Raw genomic sequence first — 24615 nt, 5'->3', positions numbered from 1 at the left:
GAGGCCATTCAAAAGGCTTGCACCGGCATACTGGCGGCCATACCGGCCAACTAGCTAAAATACTCGTTCGACATGCTTTTGGACCATGCAAAAAGCTGTATTGAAGTAGAAGGAGACTATTTTAAATAAAATAAATTGAATTTGTCGAAAAAACCATTTGTTCTGTTTTTTTTTTAAAGTCCTGTTTACTTTGGAACGCACCTTGTATATATGTAAATGATTATATATGTACTATTATGAACAGAATTGATTTCGTGATTTGTGCTGGTCCATCTGTTCATGCACGCAATAACTTCACTCAAAAGTCAAGATTTCTTAATGATGACATAAACTGTTATATATGTAGATAATGGCGTCCCGTTTCCTCTTAGAAGTTTAAAACTAACTAAATGACGCCTTCCCCAAAACTACTCAACAATAGGGAAAAACCTTGCTTAATCTTCATGTAAAGACATTTTTGTATTTTTGCACATTCATTTTGACATGATTGAATGTTGTGATTAATAATAAGGAGATAAAACCTTTACTACGTTAGACGACTGGTGTTTAGATGCCGGTCAAATATATTATATTTATCTACAACAGCGCATGCGTCAGAAGACATGATTACGAAGTGCTGCAGAATATGTTTTGTTGGAATCGCTGAAGAATAAAGCTTGACGAATAGAAGACAGCTGCTATTAAATTTTAACAAAATATATCACAAAAACAAACATTAACTTCGGCTGCCCTGCAGCAATACCCTTCTCAGGACGCAGCTATATTTAGTAGTGGTTCGAGATCTGAACAATTTATTCAGATATTGCAACGTTGCCTTGGAAAATTATCTATGTTAAATTCGTGAAGATACCAGATCAAATGCTATAATAGTGAAATTTTGTGAGATTAAAGAAGTTTTCCATACAAGGACTTCAGTTTGATCGGCCAGTTTGTAGCAAGTTTCAAATAAAAAAATTTTTCATTAAAAACCTGAACTTAATCGTACAGTTTGTATGGCAGTTATATGTTATAGTGCCGTGATATCGGTTGCTTCAGCAAATGAACTCAAAAATTGAGGGATTGGTTCGCGTATACACAGACAGACTTAAGAACAGGCAGACGGAAATGGATCAATCGACTTAGCTCGTCACGCTGGTCCTTTATGTATACATTTTATAGGGTCTCCGACGTTTCTATCTGGGTATTACAAACTTCATCTCAAGCTTAATGTACTATGAGCAAAAAATACTAAGACTTTGTCGACAATTTTAAAATTCTTAAAATTATTTTTCCAAATCTTCGTCGCTCCCTCAAAGTAATTCACCTTGGCCACAATACACTTGTGCCAACGTATTTTCCAATCCTCGAAACAGTTGTTAAAGGCAATTACCGGAATAGTCTTCAAATGACTCAAAGCGGGGCGGTCGTCTGAGTTTTCTGAATAGCCAAAAGTCACACGGAGCTAAATTACGTTAGTTGCGGCACGATATTAGTTGAAAATTCGGCGAAGAACTCACAAACTTATCGTGGTGCAAAAGCCAAGAGTTGTCGGCCCACAATTCTGGCCTCTTTTTACGAATAGCTTTGCGCAAACGACGCATAACACTCAAATAGGAATTCGAAGTGCACCACACCTCGATAATTGAAGAAATCTGTCAACATAGCCTTGATTTTTGACTTGCTTTGCCTTGTTTTTTCGGCTTAATCAGCTGTTTTCGGGTCGTAGGCATAGATCCAAGACTCAGACTCATCGCCAGTAATAATACGTTTCATAAGATCCTGGTAGTTGGAAAGCATTGTTTCACAGACGTTGACGCGACGCTGTTTTTTTTTCAAAATTGTGTGATTTTGGTACCAATCGTGCTTTCACTTTTCTTGGGCACAAATAATCTTTCCAAATGGCTTTTACTGATCCTCCCGATATTCCAACGATGCCAGTAAGTTCTCTGACTGTTAATCGTCGATTCTCAAGCATCAGTTCCTTTATTTTATTGACAAGTTGATCATCAGTTGATGTTGATGGCCGTCCTATAATAATTTATACCAATCAAAAACACTTGGTCATGACAAATAAATATCACCGAAGACCTTTTCCAACAATCTGAACGTTACGGCACCAAACATTTGATTCCGCACACAAAATATAGTGGAACTTCTTTGTTGAATAATTTCACTTAACATAAAATTCGCCAATGCACTTTATGTAATACGAGTATATCAGAAAGACAAGCTTAGTACTATATGCTACACTAAAGATTATTTTGTTGTGACATTCACTGACAGTCACACCAACTTTGAAAACAAAATGTTTTGACGAATGGGTCTTATTACTTTTGCCCGCAGTAGTATATCGGGGTATAAAAATTATGCAGCGAAATTAATATAATATTTAAAAAATACGTGTTTGAAAAGTTGTTAAAAAAACCATTTAGGTAAATTATACGTGTTCCCCTACAAAGATATTCAACGTTTCATACACCAAGATTTGTTGCCAGAATTTTAGAATTCAAGGGGTGGTAGGGATGAAACAATACGGCGATTGGCTACTGAGTTGCTTATGATCAGTAGTATGAAGTTCGAAGCACGATACGGTAGACTAACGGCAGCTATACTCGCGCTAGTTGCCATTCGTAATAGGTATTTAAGAATAGCCTGGCTTTAAATGGTAGATTGCGGTTGGCTTAAGGGGCTATACCAGTGTGACACTTTCAAAAAAAATTTTTTTTTTGTTTTTTCCATAGTTTATATATTCCCTGTGAAATCGGCAAGGTCGTATCTTGAATAGTTTTTGAATGGCAGCGTTCTAAACAGCGGCCGCTCGGAGGTGGAAACATACACATATAAGTGAAACTTTAAACGCGTTTTTCTCGAAACGACATTTTTCAAAATTGCTGACATCATAACTCAACGAGAAATTGACCGATCGACTTCAAATTAAAACTGGGTATGGTTGAATACATTTGCTATACAATGGACTACGATCTTTTTGCTTGGTTGAAAATTGTCAATTTGGCATTAAAAAACGACCATGTTTTTCGTAAAAAAACGATTTTGTTTTTCAAAATATTTTTCAAAGATCGTAGTTTATTGTATAGAAAATGTATTTAAGTTTAATAAACATTTTGAATTTTTTTTGTTTCAGCTACTCATTCGACCGACAGTTGAGGTAAAAAAACGATTTTTTTTTTTTTTTTTTTTTTAAGTTTAATAAACATTTTGAAATTTTTAATATAGCTAAAAATATATTTTATTACGTCCATAGAACGTCGAAACATTCAATCTAGTACTTTCTTTTAAAAAAAATCACGAAAATCGCCTAATTTTTCATGCGTCACTCTGGTATAGCCCCTTAAATCGTTTCACTAACATTCTGAGTGTACTTTCTATATAAAAGAGCACTTTAAATGACAGTAGAATTTAAAAATTGGAAGAAAACTTATGTCAGAGTACCAATATAGGCAAAAATTACTCATTTTAAGTATGTTTCACTGTATTTGCATGTCATATGCATGTGCAATTCTAAACTTATCATTATTGAATGAGATAATTTCTTGTTGACCATATATAGGTATGTAATTGAGATTTTATTCTTAAATTCATTGCGTGTACGCGCGTGTGCGCTTTTTTATTGCATATATGTATGAATGTATAATATATCCATATATAATGTATATATTTATTTTATATACATACATACATATATACACATGCACTTATATTCTACACAATAACTACATACATACATTTCTCTCAGATTTTTAGTGGCAGGTGCATTGTTTATGAATAAGTTTGCCTTCTGGAATCAGCACAACCGGCATACGTATATTTATATACCTAAGTTACCTACCATGGCGTGAGCTGGCTGAACAATAAGTATGCTCATGTCAATAAACTCTTCGCAAACCCGCAAAGACATGCTAAAAATTCACAAATCATTACATACACAAACATCAGAGTCATCAGACGCTGCCTGCTTCGCGCTACCTTAGCCGTAAAGCGCTGTTAAAGCGCAGATTTGAGAAAAATTTAGTTAAGTACAGTATATATATGTTTGTATAAATATATGTATATGTATAGATAAACACGCAAGCCCGCTCGAAAGGGCTGCCAGCTGTTGGTAGCGCTCTCACGCTTCCGTTCGATTGAGTTAGTGCGCAAGCGCAACGACTTTTTTCGCACCTACAATTGCATGTATGTGTGTTTGTATGTGTTCGGCAAGAAGTTCAAAGCCATACGTGCACATATGGTGCTTTTATTGTGATTCTTTCGCTTGAAGAGTGATAAACGTGCACTCGTACCACCGTCGTACAATTGCTGTGATGGCTCATGTGATCAGAATACGTATTATGGATTGTGTCGATAGCCGGCATCTCGATGATAAATTCTACGGCTACATTTGTAATTATGTCTGTGAAGTACAGAATTATTTCAATTGTGAGATTAAGAGACATACAGTTAATGAGGCGCGTCTACAATGCTCGTAGTGGTGACTGCGCGCACCACGTCGGTGATTTTTTTTACCTTCCGCACTTTGTTGATGGCTTCGCAAGCACATTGACTGGGCTGTGGTCAGACAGCAATTGGCCAAGTGCCATAAGCAAACATTTAAATAATACAAAAGAGGATTGTTAGCTGTCCATTAAGTGAAGTACAAACACACATACATACAAACATATAAGCACCTATGTAGGTATGTGTGTCGGTTCGCTCGCATATGGAAATGTCTATAGCTCACATGCCTAGGTGTGCGCCAATATAGTTTGTGTGGATCCCGAGACGAGAACAAGCAGCACTAACCAAATACGGCAAGAAATGTGCATGTAGTGAATTTTTCATAAAAATTTATAAAAAATTTTTGCATCTCCACAAAACACGTTGAAAGTGAAGCGCAATAAGAAAAAATAATAATAAATAATTACATTAACGGTTCGAACAATCAGATTTAAACCGCATCAGTGATTAGTGCTGCACAGCGTCAACTCCTTAATACCCATATAAATAAGCTGTGACGTTCTACGCTAGTTGATAGTCGAGAAGCTGCTGTGATCTTGAAAAGTACTACATCCAGCCGGTTGCTACACTTAAGCACTAATCAATAAATAAATAAAAAACGAAATAAACATGAAGCTGCTGTTGTTTACAATATTGTTTATACTTTTGGCGAATGTTGCGGAAATTTGTTCCGGTTACTCGTGGCCACTCGCCAAGGCCATTAGGGGTTATCAGCAAGAGGTTAGCGGCTATTATGGCGCCGATTATGGCTATTACGGCGGCGCTTACAGTGGGCAGGGGCAATATGGCTACGATCAATATGGACGCGATAGGCGTGGCAACAATCGTCGCACCGGACGCACCTTTAGCGATATAGCACGTGTGGTCAATCCGCAGCCGTATGCATTTGTGGGCGCGAGGCCATACCCAGGACAGCCGTTCAATCCGATCGGATGAGCGTGATATACATACATATAATAGATAGAAAAATACTATATTGTGTCTTGTGATATGAAAAATGTTTACATATTAAGTAAATAAAGTGCGTAGTGTTTGATAATAAAAATATTTATATGTGACCTGGTCTACCAAAAGGGGGCTAACGTGCGAAAACTAGTTTTCTGGGAAAAGCTGTTAAAAATAATCGTCAGTTTATCGTTATCTCATTAATTGTTCTCCTTTTTTTGACACCTAAGCCCCCTTTTCGTAGACCAGGTCACACATACACACATGTATAATACTGATGTGATTTACTGAAGGTGGCTATTTGTGGTTTCTCCCAACCTTGAAATAATTTGTTTATGTTTATTTGCGATGACCCACATATACTTCTGAACTAATTGTTTTGAAAATCATATAACCGGAAACAATTATGTAAACAGTGAAGAAATAACGGTAGGAAGAAATATAATAAAAATGAAAGGAAAATAATTCACGGATGATCTGAGGTTGGAAAGGGAGGGGGGAAGCAGTGCAAAAAACTGAATTTCAATAAAAATTTCGCGACATTTTTTTTTTCAAAAAGTTCTAATTAAAAAACTCCTTCGTTGAGTTGTATCTCAAAGACATGTGTAAAATTCGCGAAGATCGCTTGAGTAGTTCTCGAGAAATTCTGAAACCCGACTTCGAAAACACAGTTTCGAGAAAAACACATTTAAAGACTTGAATTTGAGTGTGAATAAAAGTTAGCCTCGAGCGTACACGTTCTTAAAGCTGTATCTCCGAAACTATTACTCGGATTAACTTGAAAAATTACAATATTCTAGAGGTGTTGTAGAATTTAATAAGACAATAAACAATAATCGATTTTTTGAAACCCGTAAATCCATGTAACCCATTAAGTTGTTTACATTTTTATATTTACTTTTTTTCACATAACATCTAACGTATCGTTTATTGGGGTTTTTTGAGTTGTTTTAGGAAAAGTTATCATCACAATATATACATTTTTTATACCAACAAAAAGTTGAAATTTCAATGAATAAAAAAATAATCGAATTTTTTAAAAATGCAAATATTTTGATTTGAAATTTGGGGTCCTTTTCAAATATTTAGCCAAAATAAGCGAGATAAATATTTTTTACTCATCAAAAGTACTCCCTCCTTTTCCCAAATAGCCAATAAATTATTTTTCCATTAATTTCCGTTAAATTCTCTGCTTTTTTCAATAAGTTTGATTAAAAAAAAAATAATAAAAAAATTATTGATTATTAATTTCGGTTAACGACTATTACAAAAAATTTCTTTACATATTCTTATTTTATATATTTTCTTGATGATCAAACCACTTGTGAATGACAGTTTTGCCTGGAGTAGATTTCCAATTTTGCCACAAGAATTTTTTTGTTTAGAGCGAAAGAAGTGTTTCACCAGAAATGGCTTTTTATCAAATTTTAAAAATTTCAAAAGGTATCTCAGAAACAAGTTGTTTGACTTTTGTGAATGGGTCTTCATGGGTTTTCAGGTCTAACTGAAGAACATACCATTTGATTAGTTTTGCTTGAAATTGAGTTTGCTATATAATCACGGCTACAGAATCGTTGAAAATGTTGAAGAAGTTTTTTGAGAAGTCTTTGTTAATGACAATAACATCGACAGATGTAAATAAACAGTGCTTGAACATCGTGTTATAAACAGAGAGTTACTAAGGAACTCAAAATGGGTCGATCTAACACATTTTCGTTAATATTTTGGTTCTTCTTCTTATTTACTATCATAGACGTGGTTGTTAACAACAAGCGCGCCAGTAGTTCTTCCTTTTCGCTGTTTCGCGCCAATTGGAGATTCAAAGTGTAGCCAAATCCTTCTCCATTTGGTCTTTCCAACTGAGTGGAGGTCTTCCCTTTCCTCTGCTTACACCGGCGAGTACTGCGTCGAATACTCTCAAAGTTGGAGTGTTTTTATCCATTCGGACGACATGACCTAGCCAGCGTATCCGTTGTCTCTTAATTCGCTGAACTACGCCAATGTCGTCGTATAACTCATACAGCTCATCTTTCCATCGACTGCGGTATTCGCTGTTGCCTCGAAACTGTTGCTGTTTCTCTCGAAAACTCGTAACGCCGAGTCATTAGATGTTGCCGTCGGCGATGCCTCTGCACCATATAGCAGGACGTGGATGATAGTGACTTGTAGAGTTTGGTCATTGTTCGACGAGAGAAGATTTTACTTCTCAATTGCCTACTCAGTCCGAAGCAGCACCTGTTGGCAAGAGTTATTCTGCGTTGGATTTCGAGGCTGACATTGTTGTTGGTGTTAATACTGATTCCAAGATACGCGAAATTATCTACAACTTCCAAGTTATGACTGTCAACAGTGAGGTGGGAGTCAAGTCGCGAGTGCGACAACCGTTTGTTTGATGACAGGAGATATTTTGTCTTGCCCTCGTTCAGTACAGTACCCATTTGCTTCACTTTTTTATCCAGTCTGGAGAAAGCAGAACTAACGCCGCGGGTATTGAGACCGATGATATCGCATACGCCAGCAGCTGTACACTCTTATAAAAGATTGTGCCTTCTCGATTCAGCTCTGCAGCTCGAATTATTTTCTCCAAGAGTAGATTGAAGAAGTTGCACAAAAACACATGAATATTTGCAAAGACGACGTCGAGTAGAGGTCTCAAGAGAGATGTTTGGCAACACGGCTGAGGACATTACATTCATTAAACTCATCATTGCTGGTGACCAGATGTGGGTTCATGAATATGACGTCGAAACTGTTCAACAATATAAGGAAAGACGCTCAAAAAATCAGCAGACACCGAAGGAAACAAAATTCGCTGAAAGCACCGAAAGCCATTCCAGCCGCGGCTTACTCGACAGGATATTTTGAAGGCGATTATATAGATATACATATATTCATTAACGTGAGAATGTTCCCAATTCTAGTGTTCTCGTGAAACGAACTTTTAAGCCTCTGGAATACATGTACAATACGCTTTCTTGGAGTGATTCGCTTTTACCTCTGAAACCGTGATGTAATGTTATCCATATGCTTGTCTTTTAAGTACTTGGAATGGGAAAGTTTTACAAAGATCATCTGCGGTTAAAATGTATTAGTCATAGCAAAAGAAAAAAATATGTGATAGATGAAAACGTAAGTAATTAAAGAATTGCGATGCTGGTTAAATTCAGCAAATTTCCTGCAGAAAACGGAGACGTGCCTTATTATGCGCAAACTGTTAGCGTGGACTGTTGTATACTCAAAATAAACATATAAAAGAATATTTAATTAATAGCGGCGATAAAATTTGTAGCGAAAATTTGGAGCAGTTTAACAACGGTCAAAGAATATTCTACATTTTCGAAGCCAAAAGTCGTAAAAGTAAAATAAAATAAAATAAATATATTTAAAATCATTAAAAAAGTACATAGTCATTCACTCGGTCCTGAAGAATTTAGATTTGTTCGGCGATTGCAAATGAGTTGTTCTGCGTGCTAGAACTTTTTTAACTAACACTTCAATGCCACGGTGGAATAAGATCGTGTTTCCAAAAACATAAATATGTATATCGGTAGATTTGAGCGATTATTACATAAAAGAGTCGTCCCAAATCAGCAGTTCCAACCACAGGTTTTAAGGAAATTAATAAATATTTTCACAAAAAAAAAAAGAAACAAAAATTACAAAGAAAAATATAATAAATCATAAAAAATAACTTCTAAGATACAACAATACATGATCGTCTGTATGTTTGTATATATGTATAATAGTAAATGTCCGCCAATTGGGGGCCCGTCTAGCATTTGCCCATTTACTCATTTCGCGCATGCGCAACTATACCGAACGAAACGTGTGATGCATATTACGAAATGTTGCGGCCCACTTGGCGGTGCTAATCCAAAAAGCAAAAAAGATAAACAATTTAAATCAACTAAATGATTACGAATTGTCGGCGTAGAACACAACTGAACAAAAATACAATTTTGTATGTATAGACTTACACATTTCGTCATTTATGCAGCTCTGTTAGTAGTGACTTGCAAAATATGCGGAATGCTACGATAATTTAACGGTTTTTAACATATATGGTTAACGTCTAAATATTTAGTTCCGCAAATATTCAGGTGAAATGCGTTTGACGTTGTTATAAGCGCATGTTCTGTACTTGAGCTGAAAATTCCTTGGTCAACCAATGAAAGCACGTTTGTTTGAATGAAAATATGTGTTTGGGCTTCGATGTAATCTTTATCCAAAGTAAATAGACTGCTTACCTAGCCGCAACGTTACAATCAACCACAATGCGTGCTTGATGGGATAGATACCGAGAGTTGAAGAGAGAAACGAGATGCATTTGCAGACAAAAAAGGAAGAGGCCGAGATGTACAAGTACAAAGTGAGTGCAATGAGCTTGACCAGCTGAAAGACAGGGGTATTGCTTGAGAACTCTACGAAACGATGCGGGGACTAACAGAAGATTTCAAGACTGAAACATACTCTTATAGAACACCCAGAAAGTACCCGTTAAAAGAGGAGTGGCACATAGCACCTCTTCGTCGGTTTCAAGGCTGCTCTTGAAATCGCGAGAAGGAGCTGACTTTATGTCTGAATTTGGTATTCCCGCAATACTAACGTTTTAGCAATACTAAAAGCTCCGTCAGGATCGGGAAGAAACACTCCGAGTCGTTCGATATCAAATGATGTTTCAGAAAAGGCGACTCCCTTTCGTGTGACTGCTTCAATCCACTTTTGGAGAAAATTATTCGAGCTGCAGAACTAAATAGGGAATGTACTATCTTCCATAAGAGTTTACAACTGCTGGCGTACGCCGATGATATTGATATCATTGGCCTCGACAACCGCGCCGTTAATTTTATTTTCTTCAGACTGGATAAGGCAGCGGAGCAAATGGGTCTGCTAGTCAACGAGGGCAAGACGAATTATCTCCTGTCATCAAACAAACAGTCGTCGCACTTTCGACTTGGCTCTTGACTTGACAGTCATAACTTCGAAGTCGTTGATTATTTTGTCTCCCAGCATTAACATTAACAACAACGTCAGCCTCGAAATGCAACGCAGAATAACTCTTGCCAACAGGTGCTATTTCGGCCTGATTATGCAATTGAGAAGTAAGTCCTCTCTCGACGATCAAAGCTCAACTCTATAAGTCCCTTATTATTCCCGCCCTGCTATCGCCGTTATGAGTTTTCGAGAGAAAGATTCTGCGGAAAAATCCTTTGCGGATTGGCAACGGCGAATTTCGGAAGAAAACCTTCAAGCTCTGAAAGTATGCGACGCAGTACCCGCCGCGTGAAGCAGAGTAAGAGGAAGACCTGGCTGCACTGGGAATCTTCAATTTGGTGCTAAAGAGCGAAAAGGAAGAACGACTGGCGCGTTGTTGTAAACTCGGCTATAACCGCGTAAGCGTTGTCAACGCCAATAAAGAGGAAGAATATGGATCTGTACTTACAACAGTCGGGTCTACCGAACCGGAACGGAACCCCTATTTTTAACCTACAAAATACTATCAACTCAGCGGCATTTCTTCAAATTATTTGAATAATGTCTTCTGTCGTCTGAAATGATCATCGGTATATAATTCAGCGGATTCTTAGTACTAATTCTTTACTTCAATCTTCTTTAAGCCAATATCCCACATATTTTTCTTTCAATTATATACTATATGTGTATGTTCAATGGATAATAACATGAGATCTGACAGTTAATTTCATGTACGTGCTTAAAATAATTTAAAGCTCAGCTGATGAACGTGACAAGTTGAAATAGCGAGTCGCACATCCGATTACTGAGGAACGTTATTTTCCATCACACGATCATTTGGCCACAGCAGAGGCGTACTTACTCCAACCAACCAATTTACGTGTGCGCAATGCAAAAGTTTTTTATTTATAGAATGGTTAATGGTAAAAAGTAATAAGAAATAAATTGGTGCAAGTTTAAGGTTAACGAATTTTATACTCTCGCAACTTTCAAGGATCAAACTATTCAATAGTTTCTCTGACAGAACGATATTTTCGATAAAAAGTTTGCAATAGGAACTGTGGTCCACTTAATCAGTATCTAGGGGCTTATATAATTTTGATACGATTTGGAAAACTTTTGGTCATAAGGCGGCAAACCTCAAGGGCAGTATTCTGTTTTATACGAATACAATGTTTGGCTCTTGATTTATATACTGGAAAGTGTAATAATCATATGGAATTTAAAATTGTGTTGTAAAGGAAGGAGATGTGGTTGTATTTCGATCATTTGACAATCTGATGTAGGAATGTCAGGATAATATTATTTATTTGAATATCTGGTCTGTTATTGATTGATTTATAGCCACACTAATAAGGTTCAATCAGTTTGGTGACAGTGGGCTTTAATTTTTCACACAATACGCTCCACATAACCTTATGTGCGCTGTTAAGGAGGCTTATCCTACGGTAGTTGGCGCAGATTGTGGGGTCTCACTGTTTGTAGATTGGGTGGAGTATCTCAATATTAGTCGCACAAAGTTATGGAAAATTTAAGGTTGTGTTGTAAAGGAAGGAGATGTGGTTGAAACTACGACAATTTAAATTAAATTCAATCGTCGGGCAAGCTTTCTTCAAACTATATTCTACTAACAAGGTGTTGTATGCTCCTTATCAGTTCTTTGCCGCCGTATTTGAATTGCTCGGCCGGCAATCCATCGGTCCTCTCCGCTTTGTTGTTCTTCAGACGGATAATTGCTATTCAAACCTCTTCATGATCGGGCAATGGAATGTCCGCTCTATTGTCATCGATTGGGGAATCGGCTTCACCATCTCCTGGTGTTATGCTTTACTGCCATTCAGCAAGCTGGAAAAGTGTTCTCTCCATAATTTCAGTATGTTCTGGGCATCAGTCACTAGATCTCAACTGGGTTTTCTATAAGAGTATGCTCCGGTCTTGAAACCTTCTGTTAGTCCACGCATCTTTTCGTAGAGTTTTTGAGCGATAACCCTGTCGGTCAGCTGGTCAAGCACTTCGTACTCACCCATTTCGTCCTCTCTCTGTTTTTGTTTGCAAATGTGTCTGGCTTCCCCCTTCAATTCTCGATATCTATCCCATCTCGCACGTGTTGTGATCGATTGTAATGTTGCGAGGTAGACAGTCTGTTTTCTCTCCACTGCGACACAGTACTTCTCATCGCACCAGCTGTTCTTTTGCCTTTTCCGAAAACCCATGGTTTCAGTTGCAGCTGTACGTAAGGAACTTGAAATACCCTTCCAGAGTTCCTATTTACCGACTTGCTGATGAATGCTCTCAGAGAGCAGGAGTGCAGAAAATCTTTCCGCTCTCTGTTGTGATTGTAGCTTCTCGACCTCGGACCTTCCTTATGTTTGTTGACGTGCGTTGTTTGCTTCTAAATTAGATTTGAAGATGTTCTAGGTATATGGAAGAACATGTCTAGAAAAACTAGTTAAATGCAAACCGTGGGCTGGTTACGTTTTCAGTTTCAGTCATACATACATATATATGCTATAAGAAATGCAGCTGTGAAGAGAATTCTAGCTTCAATGCAGCCGAATTTACTATCTTTTCTTGTTTTTGATTAGTCTGAAGTTTTGCGGCTTTACTTTCTTCAATATTATTACTTTTAATAAAAATAAATCTATATATAATACTCTTATTTTTTGTAAAAATATTTTTTTTTATTACGACTTTAAGCAGTACTTTCTTTAAAACTATATTCTAGCAATTAAAATAAGAATATGATGTATAAAAATACGTATGTATGCATATATGTAAATATGTATGATGACGTAAATCACGAAATATTAATAACTAAATCTTTCTTGAAGGATTTAGGTGAGCCTAGACTCAAAAGCCCATAGTTCAGGAACAGTTGGAATAAAAACACTGTTATAAAATATACCGATGAGGCGGAAAACTAATTGCGGTACATCCCGTAAGGCCGGTGTACTCTCTTCTTTGATAATGCCAATGGCCGCTATAATTTGCTGTTTTATATCTGCGAATTTCTTGTTAGCCAATAGCACCGTTAATTCATGTAACGAGAGCTCGAATTCGGAGCATGGATATGGGCCAGTGGAACTAAAAGAATAATGGTTAGTTAGTTATAAGAGTTGGGAATTTTTCAGCATATAGTTCGATACTGTACCTCATAGCCGGAAATAAGGAATACAGAACACAGGCTAAGCAACGTGCGAGTGCTTTACGTCTTAAAAAAAGAATGTTTTTTTTTAAGTTTCACAAAGTTATTAGAAAATTATGCATACTTATTCGTCACAACGTCAGTCTTCAAGCCAATAGCGCCCAGCAGCGTGTCACCCCACCCCTCGGATTGTGTAGATGTCAGGCACATGTAGGAGGCGAACATAAATAATACTTTCTTTACATTTTGCGTCTCACAAAGTATCTGGCAGCCACGTGAAATGATCGCACACCAAACCAGCGCTAAACGTGGCTCCGTGTATGGGCTGGAAAGCGAATAACACAACTATAGAGTTTGAAAAAGTATTTGTAAGTAGAGGTTTCACACTTACTTCGTTTTACAGCCCTCCACCAACTGGCACACATCCTGCAGGAAGGTAATTTTATCACCGACATTTGTAATCTGTTCCATTTTATGAATAAAGAACATGTGGAGCGTTAAAAAGAATGGACCACGCAAGATAGGCATCAAGTCCATTTTACTGAAAGATGCTTCCAATATTTGGCGCAACGCTTTCCAGGTGGGTGTGTGCCAATCTTGTGACTCCGTTGATGTGCGGAAGTAGTGCGCAATGGTGGATTCCAAAAGTGGATAAGTGCCAGTCACAAAGGTTTTCATATGTCCAATAGCATTCAAAGTGCTGCAAAGTAGAAAATTGCCGGATTCGCATTGCGCCTGCCATTGGATTAATGTGTCCACCAATTGGCTGAAATTATAGCAAATGGTGAGTTTAAGTCGGTTAACCGATTTGCTTAAATAGCTACTTACTTTGATGTCTCCAATCGTTGTGTTTGCATAGGCACCATTATTTCCACCATAAGATTTAAGGCTTCGCGTTTTTGTTCATCGATGGTTTTGCTGCCAACAGTTGCACGCACAGCTCTGTCAAGCGTGTTAAGCAGCTCGGTGAAGGCTGCGTTCATTGCATTCATGCCTTCTTTCGTGTTCATGAGCTTCGGATTTTTCGTTACCGTTAGACACAACAAAACAATGTAATTGCGTGTGTAGAGTATGCGCTTGGCCGTAGCATAATGTATGGGCTGCATTATGGCTTCCCAGGATGTGGCCTGCTCAGGCATTAAGGCGCAGCTAAGACGCAGTAAACTACAGTACGAACAAAAATATATCGCAAATTAAAAAAAAAAATAAGTTAAAATTTTTCTTTTTGAATTAAAAAAAAAGGAAAAAACTTACTCCAACACGGCTCTGTCGGCGTAGTTCGTTTCCGTTGGCATTTGCAGTATGATGGGGTAATCTATTGTGGTAACAAACCATTTGAATAGGCTCTCCAACGCTGCATAGCTCACCATGTACCAAGGAAACTTGATGGCATCCTCCAATATTTTACTTGTGTTTATGTTTATGTGTATGTTTGGTTCGAAGGAAATTTTCACGAACACCGTAAACAGTCGTGAAATAACTTCAGCTCGCATATTGCTTGGTATCGTTGGATATGTTTCCTCGAACCACGCAATCCAATTGATGCGTATAAATATGTGTCCCATCATGGCATGTGCGGAGGGTATGAACTAAATAAGCGAAATAATTGTAAAATGTGTATTATAATGTTCCAATATATTGTTTTTGTTTTTATAATGTTTAAATATAATCAGCGATTTGGTGATTCCGTCCGTCTATACCGGTACGTTCGTTTTGAGATATCAATCTCAAACTTTTCAAACGTCGTTTTCTCCCCACGAAGTTGTTTTTTTTGTCGGAATCGGCGACATCGGACTAGTAAGCATATAATTACCGACCGATCTAAATCAGCTCTTCGTATGGAAAACTTTTTCATTTAACGACATATCTTCACAAAATTTAATAGAGATTATTGCTCAAGGCAACGATGCAATCTCCGAACATGTAGGTCAGATCGGACTTATATAGCATATAGCTGCTATACAAACTGACCGATTAAAATCTATCATCACGTATGGAAATTTTTTTTATTTGACAAGTAATCATCTCAAAATTTGACATAGATTATTTTCCAAGGCAACTTAACAATCTCCGAAGTTATTGTTCAGAACGGACCCGCAAAAATGAAGATATCTTCAAATCGGAGTGGGAGTGTCCGATCAATATCAAGATGAAGATTTTTCGGTGCAGCCGAAGTTAACTTTATTTTTTGTTTTGGTTGTTATAACGGTTAAAAAGAAGTATATATATAGAAAGTTTTTGTTAGTTCTTGGTCGGATGAATAGATATATGTACATAGTTCATTTCTGTTATGTACACCAAGTTACAAGAAGCACAACTTTCTTTCTATGGTGCTGGATAAAAAATTTGGGTCCGATCCGTTTGCCTTACTTATTGGTATAAATTTTATGATAAATATTATTGTTCGTCTCAAGCTACCGGAATTGGTGAACGAAAGCTCTTTATGCTTACTTTTTGTAGGTTTTCATGGAACAAATCAATTTGTGCTGGCTGTGGTTTAAATCGTTCCCAGGGCAATGCGCCCATGCCCTCGTGTATATTTGTGTAAATATAAAAATCCAGTTTTGGAATGCCGAAATGATGCACATACCAGCTGAACATATGCGAGAGTGTCACATGAGAAGCTGCAAATCACACAAAATAATAATTGTGTTTTTACAAATACTAGCACAATGTATAAAACTTACCTGGTAGATTGTCCAACACAAAGCTTAAAATATCTACCAACGATTTGATCATAATTTTGCTTTTGTTCGCATGCTGCTCACTCCAAGGCAACAGTATTTTATCTTTGACTGTCAGCTGGCGTATCCAATTCGCTGTCGAATGCTGTAGCGTCTCTTCTGTGTATGGCACCAACCACGGTGAATAGAGTTCAATAATTGAGCCGAAAACGACATCACTAACTAAAATAAAAAATAAAATAATAATATGTATGATATATATTTCAATGTATGCGAAACACTCACTTTGATCCGCCAGCATATCTTGAAAAGTGCTAATGGCTGTAACCACAACAACATGGCCCATGCATGAAAACCACATTGCCAATGGATTGCAGTAGTCTTTATGCTTGGGATATAAACCATGCAAGCCGTGATGCAAACGCTCCTTCTGGAAGTGGCGCGCAAATAACAGTACCGTGTCTGTTGCGCCTTTCAGATTGAAAAGATTTTGACGACTCGCAAAATCAATTGAAATCTCAACGACTTCATCGATTTTCGCGTCCAAAGTCATAGGTTTACTCTTGAAGCGCGCCAACAGTGAGTTTAATAAATCCAACAACACAACTGGCATTAATTTTTGCTCCGATATGCGATCCAAAACCATTTGCAAAACTTCGCCATAATGTTGTGGGTAATCATACTCGAAGACGTGTATCAAATGACGACGGAATTGATCCTGAAGGAGGGAGGAATCGGGTTGCGACCAACATTCCAGCCCTTGCAGCACCAGTTGCAACAACTGGTTTATATCGCTAAGTTTCGGTTGGAAACTTTCAAGCCAGGTTACCAAATCAAACTGTAAGTGGCATGCGAATTAATATCAAAAGAGTTGAAACTGTATTTTTGAACAAAATATATTTACTTTTGATAAGAGCACAAAGAGAATCTTTGTATCACAGCGTTTCAAGTATGATTCCACCAGGAATTGGTACATTTTCAAAAAATTTTGCGGCGGCGTGCGATATGGCACAAATGCAGCTGCCAGCTGCTTTATTAGATCAACACGCTTTAGTGCTAGTTGCAAAATTTTAAGGCCTTGATTCTCTTGATGCTCATGCAGAAATATCTGTAGGAAGCGAATAACGATTAATTAAGGCGTGCCAAATAGAAAATTATAGCGCTTACATTAAGCTCATATAAAAGCTGACTGTATAAATCATTAGTCGGCTGGAATTTCATTGTAACATCAGTCAGATTTTCTACAACGGTATAGAAGAAATATATGCCTGTATTGGTGACAACAGTGGTACGCTGCACCGAATTGTTAGCAATCAGTAAGCTGGAATTCATATATACTTTAATATTGTACGTTATAACATATAATTGATATTATAAATATTACCGCATAATGCCGCTCAGTTGCTCCACACAACGCGCAAACTCTTCCACATTCAGCTTAAGCATGCCATTTATGATCTTGTCGTGCCGTTCCTTATATTTATTTATCTTTCCCTCTACCCCACTGTCTATGCGTATCTGTTCAAGTTTGGCGGTGATGCGCGCTGGATTGCTGCATTGCCGATTGAAGAGCAATGAATTGCAGCTTCGAATTTTTATTTCCTCGTAAGGCACCATTTTGTATAGCTTGGTAACCATCTCCAAATAATTGCGATTTAGGGAATTCAATTCACTGGTGTCGTAGTGGAATTTACTGCAATAAATTTTTAATTGAATTTAATATAAGTCTTCTAGATTGTAATTTTTAACAATGCCTTACGTTGCCATGCTGTTTAGAGTTTTTAGCTTAGCTTGGAGTTCCGTTAAAGTTTGATTTGTAATTTCATTTGTTGTATTAATGATTGGTTTCGTATATTTTGGCGCTTCCAAAATCTTATCGTAGGATGCTAACTGTTGTTTGATGCGTGCGGCTGGTTCAATGTGCGTTTTGGGTGGCAGAGGCGTGCGCAGCTGTTTCATTGCTTTGGAACGCAGACATTTTTGTGCCCACTGTTGTGCTTGGTGCTTTTGCAATTTACGTATATCGGGCAAATAGAGAAATTCCGTCCAATGTGACTGGAAGAATAGACATTGAATTACTATTATTTATTTGTTACATTGAATTTTGATTTAAAAAAAAGTACATACAGTGTTGCCATTTAAGATTTCGCGCAACTTTTCGTTATTATATTGCGGTGGAAAATTACAATCGTCTTTGGAATGTTGATTTATAACGGTTTCTTGCAACCATAGCACATAAGTCTTCATAATTCTGGGTAATAAAAGTAAAAATGTGGAGTTGAGAAGAAAATGTGTGTTCGAAATTCCACTTACTTCGAACAATCATTGTAGAATATGCTTAAACTCTCTTCCGTTGCGCGCTTAGTAGCTTCATTTGCATAGAAAACGTCAGCTGCCTTCAAGTTAGTGCTAATCTTCTTCATCAAAGGCACATTGAATTCGTAAAATTTATCTGAAACTCCGTAAACACCGCCAAAACTGCAATTTGCGAAAAATACGCACAATGTACAAATTACACTATATGAAGAAACCTACTTTTTCTGGATATTGGTAAAAACGGGTTATTTTCGAAAGATGGAGTACTAAGTAAAAAAATAATTTCTTCGTTTTTCGAAGTTAGCCTCCGAAACCGTAAAATTTATGTTCGAACTTCGAAATTCAGCTTGGTGAAAACTTCATTATTACTTACTGTATGTAATAAGTTCCTAACAATGTATAAATATGGAAATCATCACTTTTTTATCTAATTTAAATAATGTATAACATTTTTCGGTGAAGCTTGTATCTCTAAATGCTAGTCGCGTAATATCCCAAACCAAAAAATTTCCAAAACTGTGAAATTTATGTTCGATTTTCGAAACTGAGCTTAGTAAAAACATCATTATTATTCGAAATATAATTTTTTTTAATTTTTCGAAGATCCGACTCATAGGAACATAAAATCTATAACAAATAATGATGTTTTCACAAGCTTCATTTCAAAATTCGAATACAAATATTTCGATTTTTTAAATACATATAATTATTTGGTCAAATACTCAACCGAGTGTTATAAAATGTAACAAAAATACATAAAACACCCACCTGTACTCATCGCACTCCAAAGGCACTCTACTCAAATATAATTCGAAAAATTTCTGACACACAATTGGAAATACAGGGTGGCTGATATCCATGCCTGCGATGACATTCGCATATTTATAGATCACAAGCAGCTGTGGTGGAAATGTGTTCGACAACTTGAATGCCGCAAATGTTTTCTATTCAAGAGAGTTCATGTAAAAATTATATAATAATATGAAAAGGCGTGTACATTGTGCAGTTACCTTCAATGCCGCCTCCAGAGAGTTTCTACCATTGGCTACAGCTAACTGGCGTAGAAATTCTGGCCAGAAAAAAGCTTCTTGCGTTTTAAATTCGATCTCCAGGAGCACCAGCGCCAACCAACCATTAAGCGGCGAAACTGTTGGTATGCGCAATTGCACAGAACCGAATAGCGTTTTTAGCGTGGACATTTTGCTGGCACCCTTCCACTCATCACAGCCCTTTTGTGAATTTATTATTATTATTTATTCATTAAAAACAGCAGCACACAGCAAACAATTTTTTTTACCTTAAAGTAGTTGTGAAAGAACTCCACTGCTTGATAACGTGCATCCGAGAACTGATAGGCAATTCTTAGGATCATGTCCAGCAGATAGACAACATTGGTATTTTGCCAGTTGGGGAGCGCGGTAAGCAAATTCAACCAGGCATTTATCAAATTCAGTGGCGTAGAAAGGCCGTAACTGCAAATATATATGTATATATATATATTAAAAGAATATTTGTGTGCGTGTTAAGTACTCACTCAGTGTAACTAGTAATTTGGTGATGAATCATATTATCGAGCAACTGCAGTACCGGGCCAATCGAGTTGGGATAGATCATGTCTTTTGCCATTTTTAAATAGGTGCGATCGGCACTCAGTAAGGTATTTAATATTGCATGAAAACTGCAATGCAAATGTTAAGTAACAAATATACTGATTTAGTCATGCCTTACTTACTTTTCACAATTGGCTAATGTTTCTGGTGTCTCTAAAAATAGTGGAACTATCAATTCCAAGCAACGTATAACAGCTGCATGCCGATAGTCGTTTAAAAGCAACTTCATTAGCTCGAGTCCCTTCTGGCAAATCAGCGGTATTGTATGCCCATGAAGGCTAACCAGTACAGCGACATAAACAGAAAGTGGGCGATTCTCGGTAACGCCCTGATAAATCATCTCGATATGCTCCAGTTCAGGCACAAACATTAGCGGTTCGGTGGGGTTGCGCAACGTGCGCTTTATCGACTCAGCACCTTGATCCATCAAATGCAGACGCAATAATGATATCATTGTCCAACACCAGGTAGAGAATTGCTCCTTTGAGGATATTGATAAGTCAATAAGATTTGAAACTTGCCGTACACCCTCGGAAATGCCAGATAAACCAATAACTTCGGGTGCATGCTTGTTCAGCGCTTCGGATACCAAACACGCCATGCGTAAGTGTATGTTATGCGGCAAAAAGAGACGTCCATCATAATCGAAACTCCAATTCAAGTGACTGATCACAATGCGCGCAAGCATATTCTCTTGCGATGCATAGTCAAAATGTAACAGCCAATTGGATAGAATTTCAAAACTGTCCATGCCAGGTTTCCAATTCTCCAATGGTAAGGACTTTATGAGATAGATACCATTTTCGATTTCATTAAAGCGTACTTTAAGTTGTAATAATAAGCAAGTGATGAGATCTTCATAGGAGAGTGTTAAGTTGACAAGCATGTCCCGTGATGTTTTGTAGCAAATTTCGCGTGTGTTCACGTTCACATAGCCGATCTTTAAAAATGTATTTTTATAGTAAATTCACATATTATTATATATGTAAATATTTACATTGAAGATGTGCAGACAAATTGTTTTTATTAACTCCCAATCTTTGGCTCTGTCGCGTTCATTAGCAATTTCGAAAAAGGCCTGTAACAAATAGTATAAGTCCTCAGCGGATGAATCTGCATTAGCAACATTGAATTTCTTCCAGAACTCTGGCGTGTTAATGAGCTCACTATAATCTAAAGTTATGTGTGAAAGTAAAAGAAATTGTAAATACACAAAACCTAATTAAATACCTATTTGAACTGCTGGCATCTCCCTTGGAAAACTGATATTTAAGTAATAAAATATTTGCCATGTAATTTCATTGTCAAGTGAATGGAAGGGCAACGATGAAAAATATTGCCATGTACTCAAATTTCGCGAACGATATATGTAGCTACATGCCTTGAATAATAGTGTATTTAGTTCCACGGAAATGCGCTCACATGTTTTTGCATCCTTGGGGATAGAGTTGTGCCTGCGAGTAGTTTTTAAAATTTATGTTTTATATAATTATTAAAATTTTAAGTTTTGCTTTACATGAATAGGTCGTAATAATCACTACTATATTGTAGTGTGTGGCGTATAAGCCGGCCCAGCCGCTTTGCCAGCTGTTTGTAACGCTCCGTGTTGTAGGTCAACATGCCTTCACCGAAAATTTCTATCAAATTCGCAAAATATGTGATCACACGCAGCACATCGTTGGCCAGTATGAGATCTGGTGAAACTACATAGTCATTTAGAAATTGTTCAATACTCAAAGCAGAACTGAAAGCGGTAAATGCACGTTAAATTCGCTTATAGCTTAATTTTACGATAAAGCTTAGACTAACATGAAGACTTTTGCAAAAGGTATTTGATTGAGAAAGGCAATCAAATCGCTCTCCTTTAAGCCCACGCATTCACCATTTGCATTGTGACTGTCTTCGCCATCGGAATCAATGAGAATCCAGCGTTCATCACGCGCAGGATCCGATATTTCCTTGTGAGACTTTAAAATTATTATTAGTTGCGTTAAATGATTGTAAACATACACAAAGGTATTTACTAACTTTTTCAAAATCTTTCAGGTATTCGTTGCGTTTTTTTATGGGCAAAAGCAATATCTGCAATGTGGCTATACAATTACTCATTTCCGGTGAATTGATATTTAGAGGCATTTCGCTATTACGAGCGCTGGTCGTAGCTTCGGTTGATGTGCTGTCTCCAAATGGAATTTGAAGCAACTCTGTTGCCCAATCACCCACACCACTGGGACAGCGCAATATGTTGAACAGTAGAAACCAGTGATCTTCTTTAGTCGCAACGAGCAGATGTAATGAAACTAATTTGCGAACCCACATTTTTAGATCGTTAGAAAAGTCCTGAAATTTTATCAAGGACCGACATATTAACATAAATGGTAAGCTGTGGGAATGACATCTGTACAAACCTTATTTGGGCTCAATTTACGCACGAAATTAAATAAAATAGATATAGAGCGTCGTAAATGTGCCACATATGGAATTACTGAAGGATCGAGTTGTTTTTCTAAAGTAATTCTTTCCTTCTGTGCTAGCTTTACCAGGCAGTTGGGTGAAATTATGTCGTCAATCATTTGATCTATCTGCAAAGCGGGAAAAGCTGTTTAGTGCGCTACGGTACTAAGTTATTTCGAATTACAATGCAGAAAATGTGTATAAATACCTTCACTTTGGTTATTTTTGCTGTTATTAAATTTGTGGTGTATGTGTTGCAGACTAATTCATAGAGATTATTTAATGCGGCTGAAGTGTTCTCCAGGTTCTTTCCAACTACTTGAGCAACGCTGTTAAAATGAAAATCGTCAAATTACATTGAATAAATAAATAAATATTAAATATTATGTCTCATATGTTATTTGTAACTGTTAACAATTCTTACTGGGTTTATTTTGACACATTAGGCGCTAATAATTTTTTGCTTTGTTTTTAACATGTATGCGGCAATATTGGTCTATTACGATTATTAAATTTACCCTGATCGGCAATTTGAAATAGGTATTCAGAAGAAATGCAAACAGAGACATATGTAGGTATGGTATATATGTGATCAACATATGCAACGTGATAAATATCAGTCATAAAAAGAACAATTTTATCAGAAATTATCTACAGTGTTTTAGATTACAGGAGAATATATAGGTAAATATCAATTTTTTCCACATACATACTTATTACATGAGTACTTACTTGTATGTAACAGTTTCTTTTACTATCACCCTATCGCCACAAGCGGCCGAAAAAGTCTTTGTGACTGGTACTTCCGTCCAAATTTGTTTCTGTGCATTTGTGACTAATTTTCTTGCTTTATCCACGTCATACATATTAACAGAGAGTTTACTTTGTAAGTTATAGTATTCAAGCAGCGCTGCGTAAAGCGGATCATTTTCATACGTTTCCAACAAGGAGTTCATTAAAAAATCTAATTCGAATTGCTGGACTAAGTCTAAATCGGGGCAATGGTATAGTTGCTTTCGTTGCTCCAACGTAAATGGCAGCAATTGACTGTTGGTGAAGGAATATTTAGGCGAAGTAGCCTTTGTTGGTTTATACACCACATTTGATTTAGTTTCAACATGCTGCAAGGTTGTAAGATTAGGATATTGCAAAACCGGTACAGTTTCTATGGGCGCAATTGGAGTTGGTAAAGATTTGGGGACATTATCGATAGGTGCTGTTGGTGTTATTTGCAAATCCGTTGGAGATGGTGTAACTATTTGGCTTTCTTTGACCTCATCTACATGAGCAAGCTCTTCTGCTAGGGAAAGCTGTTCCGCCAATATGTTGCCGGATGCTGGCGTACTTTCAACCGGCTCCACATATTCAGAAGCTATGCCACATTCTTGACTTATAATGTCGCGTGTGCTGGTAGTTGCAAACTGTTCAAAGTCCACAGGTTTTATATCCTCATTAGACAAGTCGCTTTTAGTTGTAGTCTTATTTATGTCTTTTGACTGCTGCTCAGCAGCAGCCAAGGTGTTTATGGATACTTCCGGTTTTTGTTTCGTTTTTGATTTCTTTGTTTTCTGTAAAATTTGAACTACATATATAAATTTGCAAGCACTAAAGTTATTATTATTTACCACTTTTGGTTTTTCCAAAGTCGCCATTATGTTTCTATTCTATTATATTTACGTATGAGAATTTGCAAAACACTAATGCGCAACAAAGAAGAAAAAGAACAATACGCAAATCTACATTGCTAGCGAAAAATCCCCGATTATAAAAATATAAATAAAAATATCACTTCCAATCAGCTGATTGTCATAATTAATAATGATGCCATATTACCGGAGGGTGGCTATTTTCAATAATAGAAAACTATTGCTAATTGTTAATAATATGTGTATATAAATTTATCTTTGTAGTAGTTTTCGTTAATTTAAGGTAAATTTTTTTGAGTATAAAACATATATATCAAAACATATATGAACTAAATCTAGATTTGCGTTTA

General features: G+C 36.9%; 2 protein-coding genes across 2 annotated transcripts; one reads left to right on the top strand and one right to left on the bottom strand.

Moving 5' to 3' along the window:
- Positions 1 to 4284: 4284 nt before the first annotated feature.
- LOC126754451 (uncharacterized) lies at positions 4285 to 5538 on the top strand. The gene has a single exon (XM_050466420.1). It carries the CDS (start codon positions 5101 to 5103, stop codon positions 5425 to 5427), a length of 327 nt encoding a protein of 108 aa, XP_050322377.1. The 5' UTR covers positions 4285 to 5100; the 3' UTR covers positions 5428 to 5538.
- A 7532-nt stretch (positions 5539 to 13070) lies between these two features.
- Positions 13071 to 24350, bottom strand: LOC126751344 (ectopic P granules protein 5 homolog). The gene is made up of 29 exons (XM_050461536.1): positions 24245 to 24350; positions 23352 to 24187; positions 22828 to 22948; positions 22574 to 22747; positions 22194 to 22505; positions 21975 to 22132; positions 21682 to 21909; positions 21396 to 21619; positions 21163 to 21338; positions 20288 to 21105; positions 20090 to 20233; positions 19853 to 20027; positions 19566 to 19784; positions 19324 to 19499; positions 18553 to 18717; positions 18367 to 18490; positions 17999 to 18294; positions 17624 to 17932; positions 17407 to 17560; positions 17144 to 17347; positions 16525 to 17077; positions 16243 to 16461; positions 16007 to 16179; positions 14810 to 15144; positions 14384 to 14719; positions 13947 to 14321; positions 13680 to 13880; positions 13562 to 13621; positions 13071 to 13494 (listed from the first exon to the last, which is right to left on the bottom strand). The coding sequence occupies exons 1-29, from the start codon at positions 24269 to 24271 to the stop codon at positions 13245 to 13247; spliced, it is 7542 nt and encodes a 2513-aa protein (XP_050317493.1). The 5' UTR covers positions 24272 to 24350; the 3' UTR covers positions 13071 to 13244.
- Between the last annotated feature and the right edge of the window lie 265 nt (positions 24351 to 24615).

This window comes from Bactrocera neohumeralis, chromosome 2 (assembly GCF_024586455.1).
Source record: "Bactrocera neohumeralis isolate Rockhampton chromosome 2, APGP_CSIRO_Bneo_wtdbg2-racon-allhic-juicebox.fasta_v2, whole genome shotgun sequence".
In the NCBI taxonomy this organism is placed as follows: Eukaryota; Metazoa; Arthropoda; class Insecta; order Diptera; family Tephritidae; genus Bactrocera; species Bactrocera neohumeralis.
Note: the sequence above shows the minus strand (reverse complement) of the source record. Positions and strands in the feature narration are given on the sequence as shown.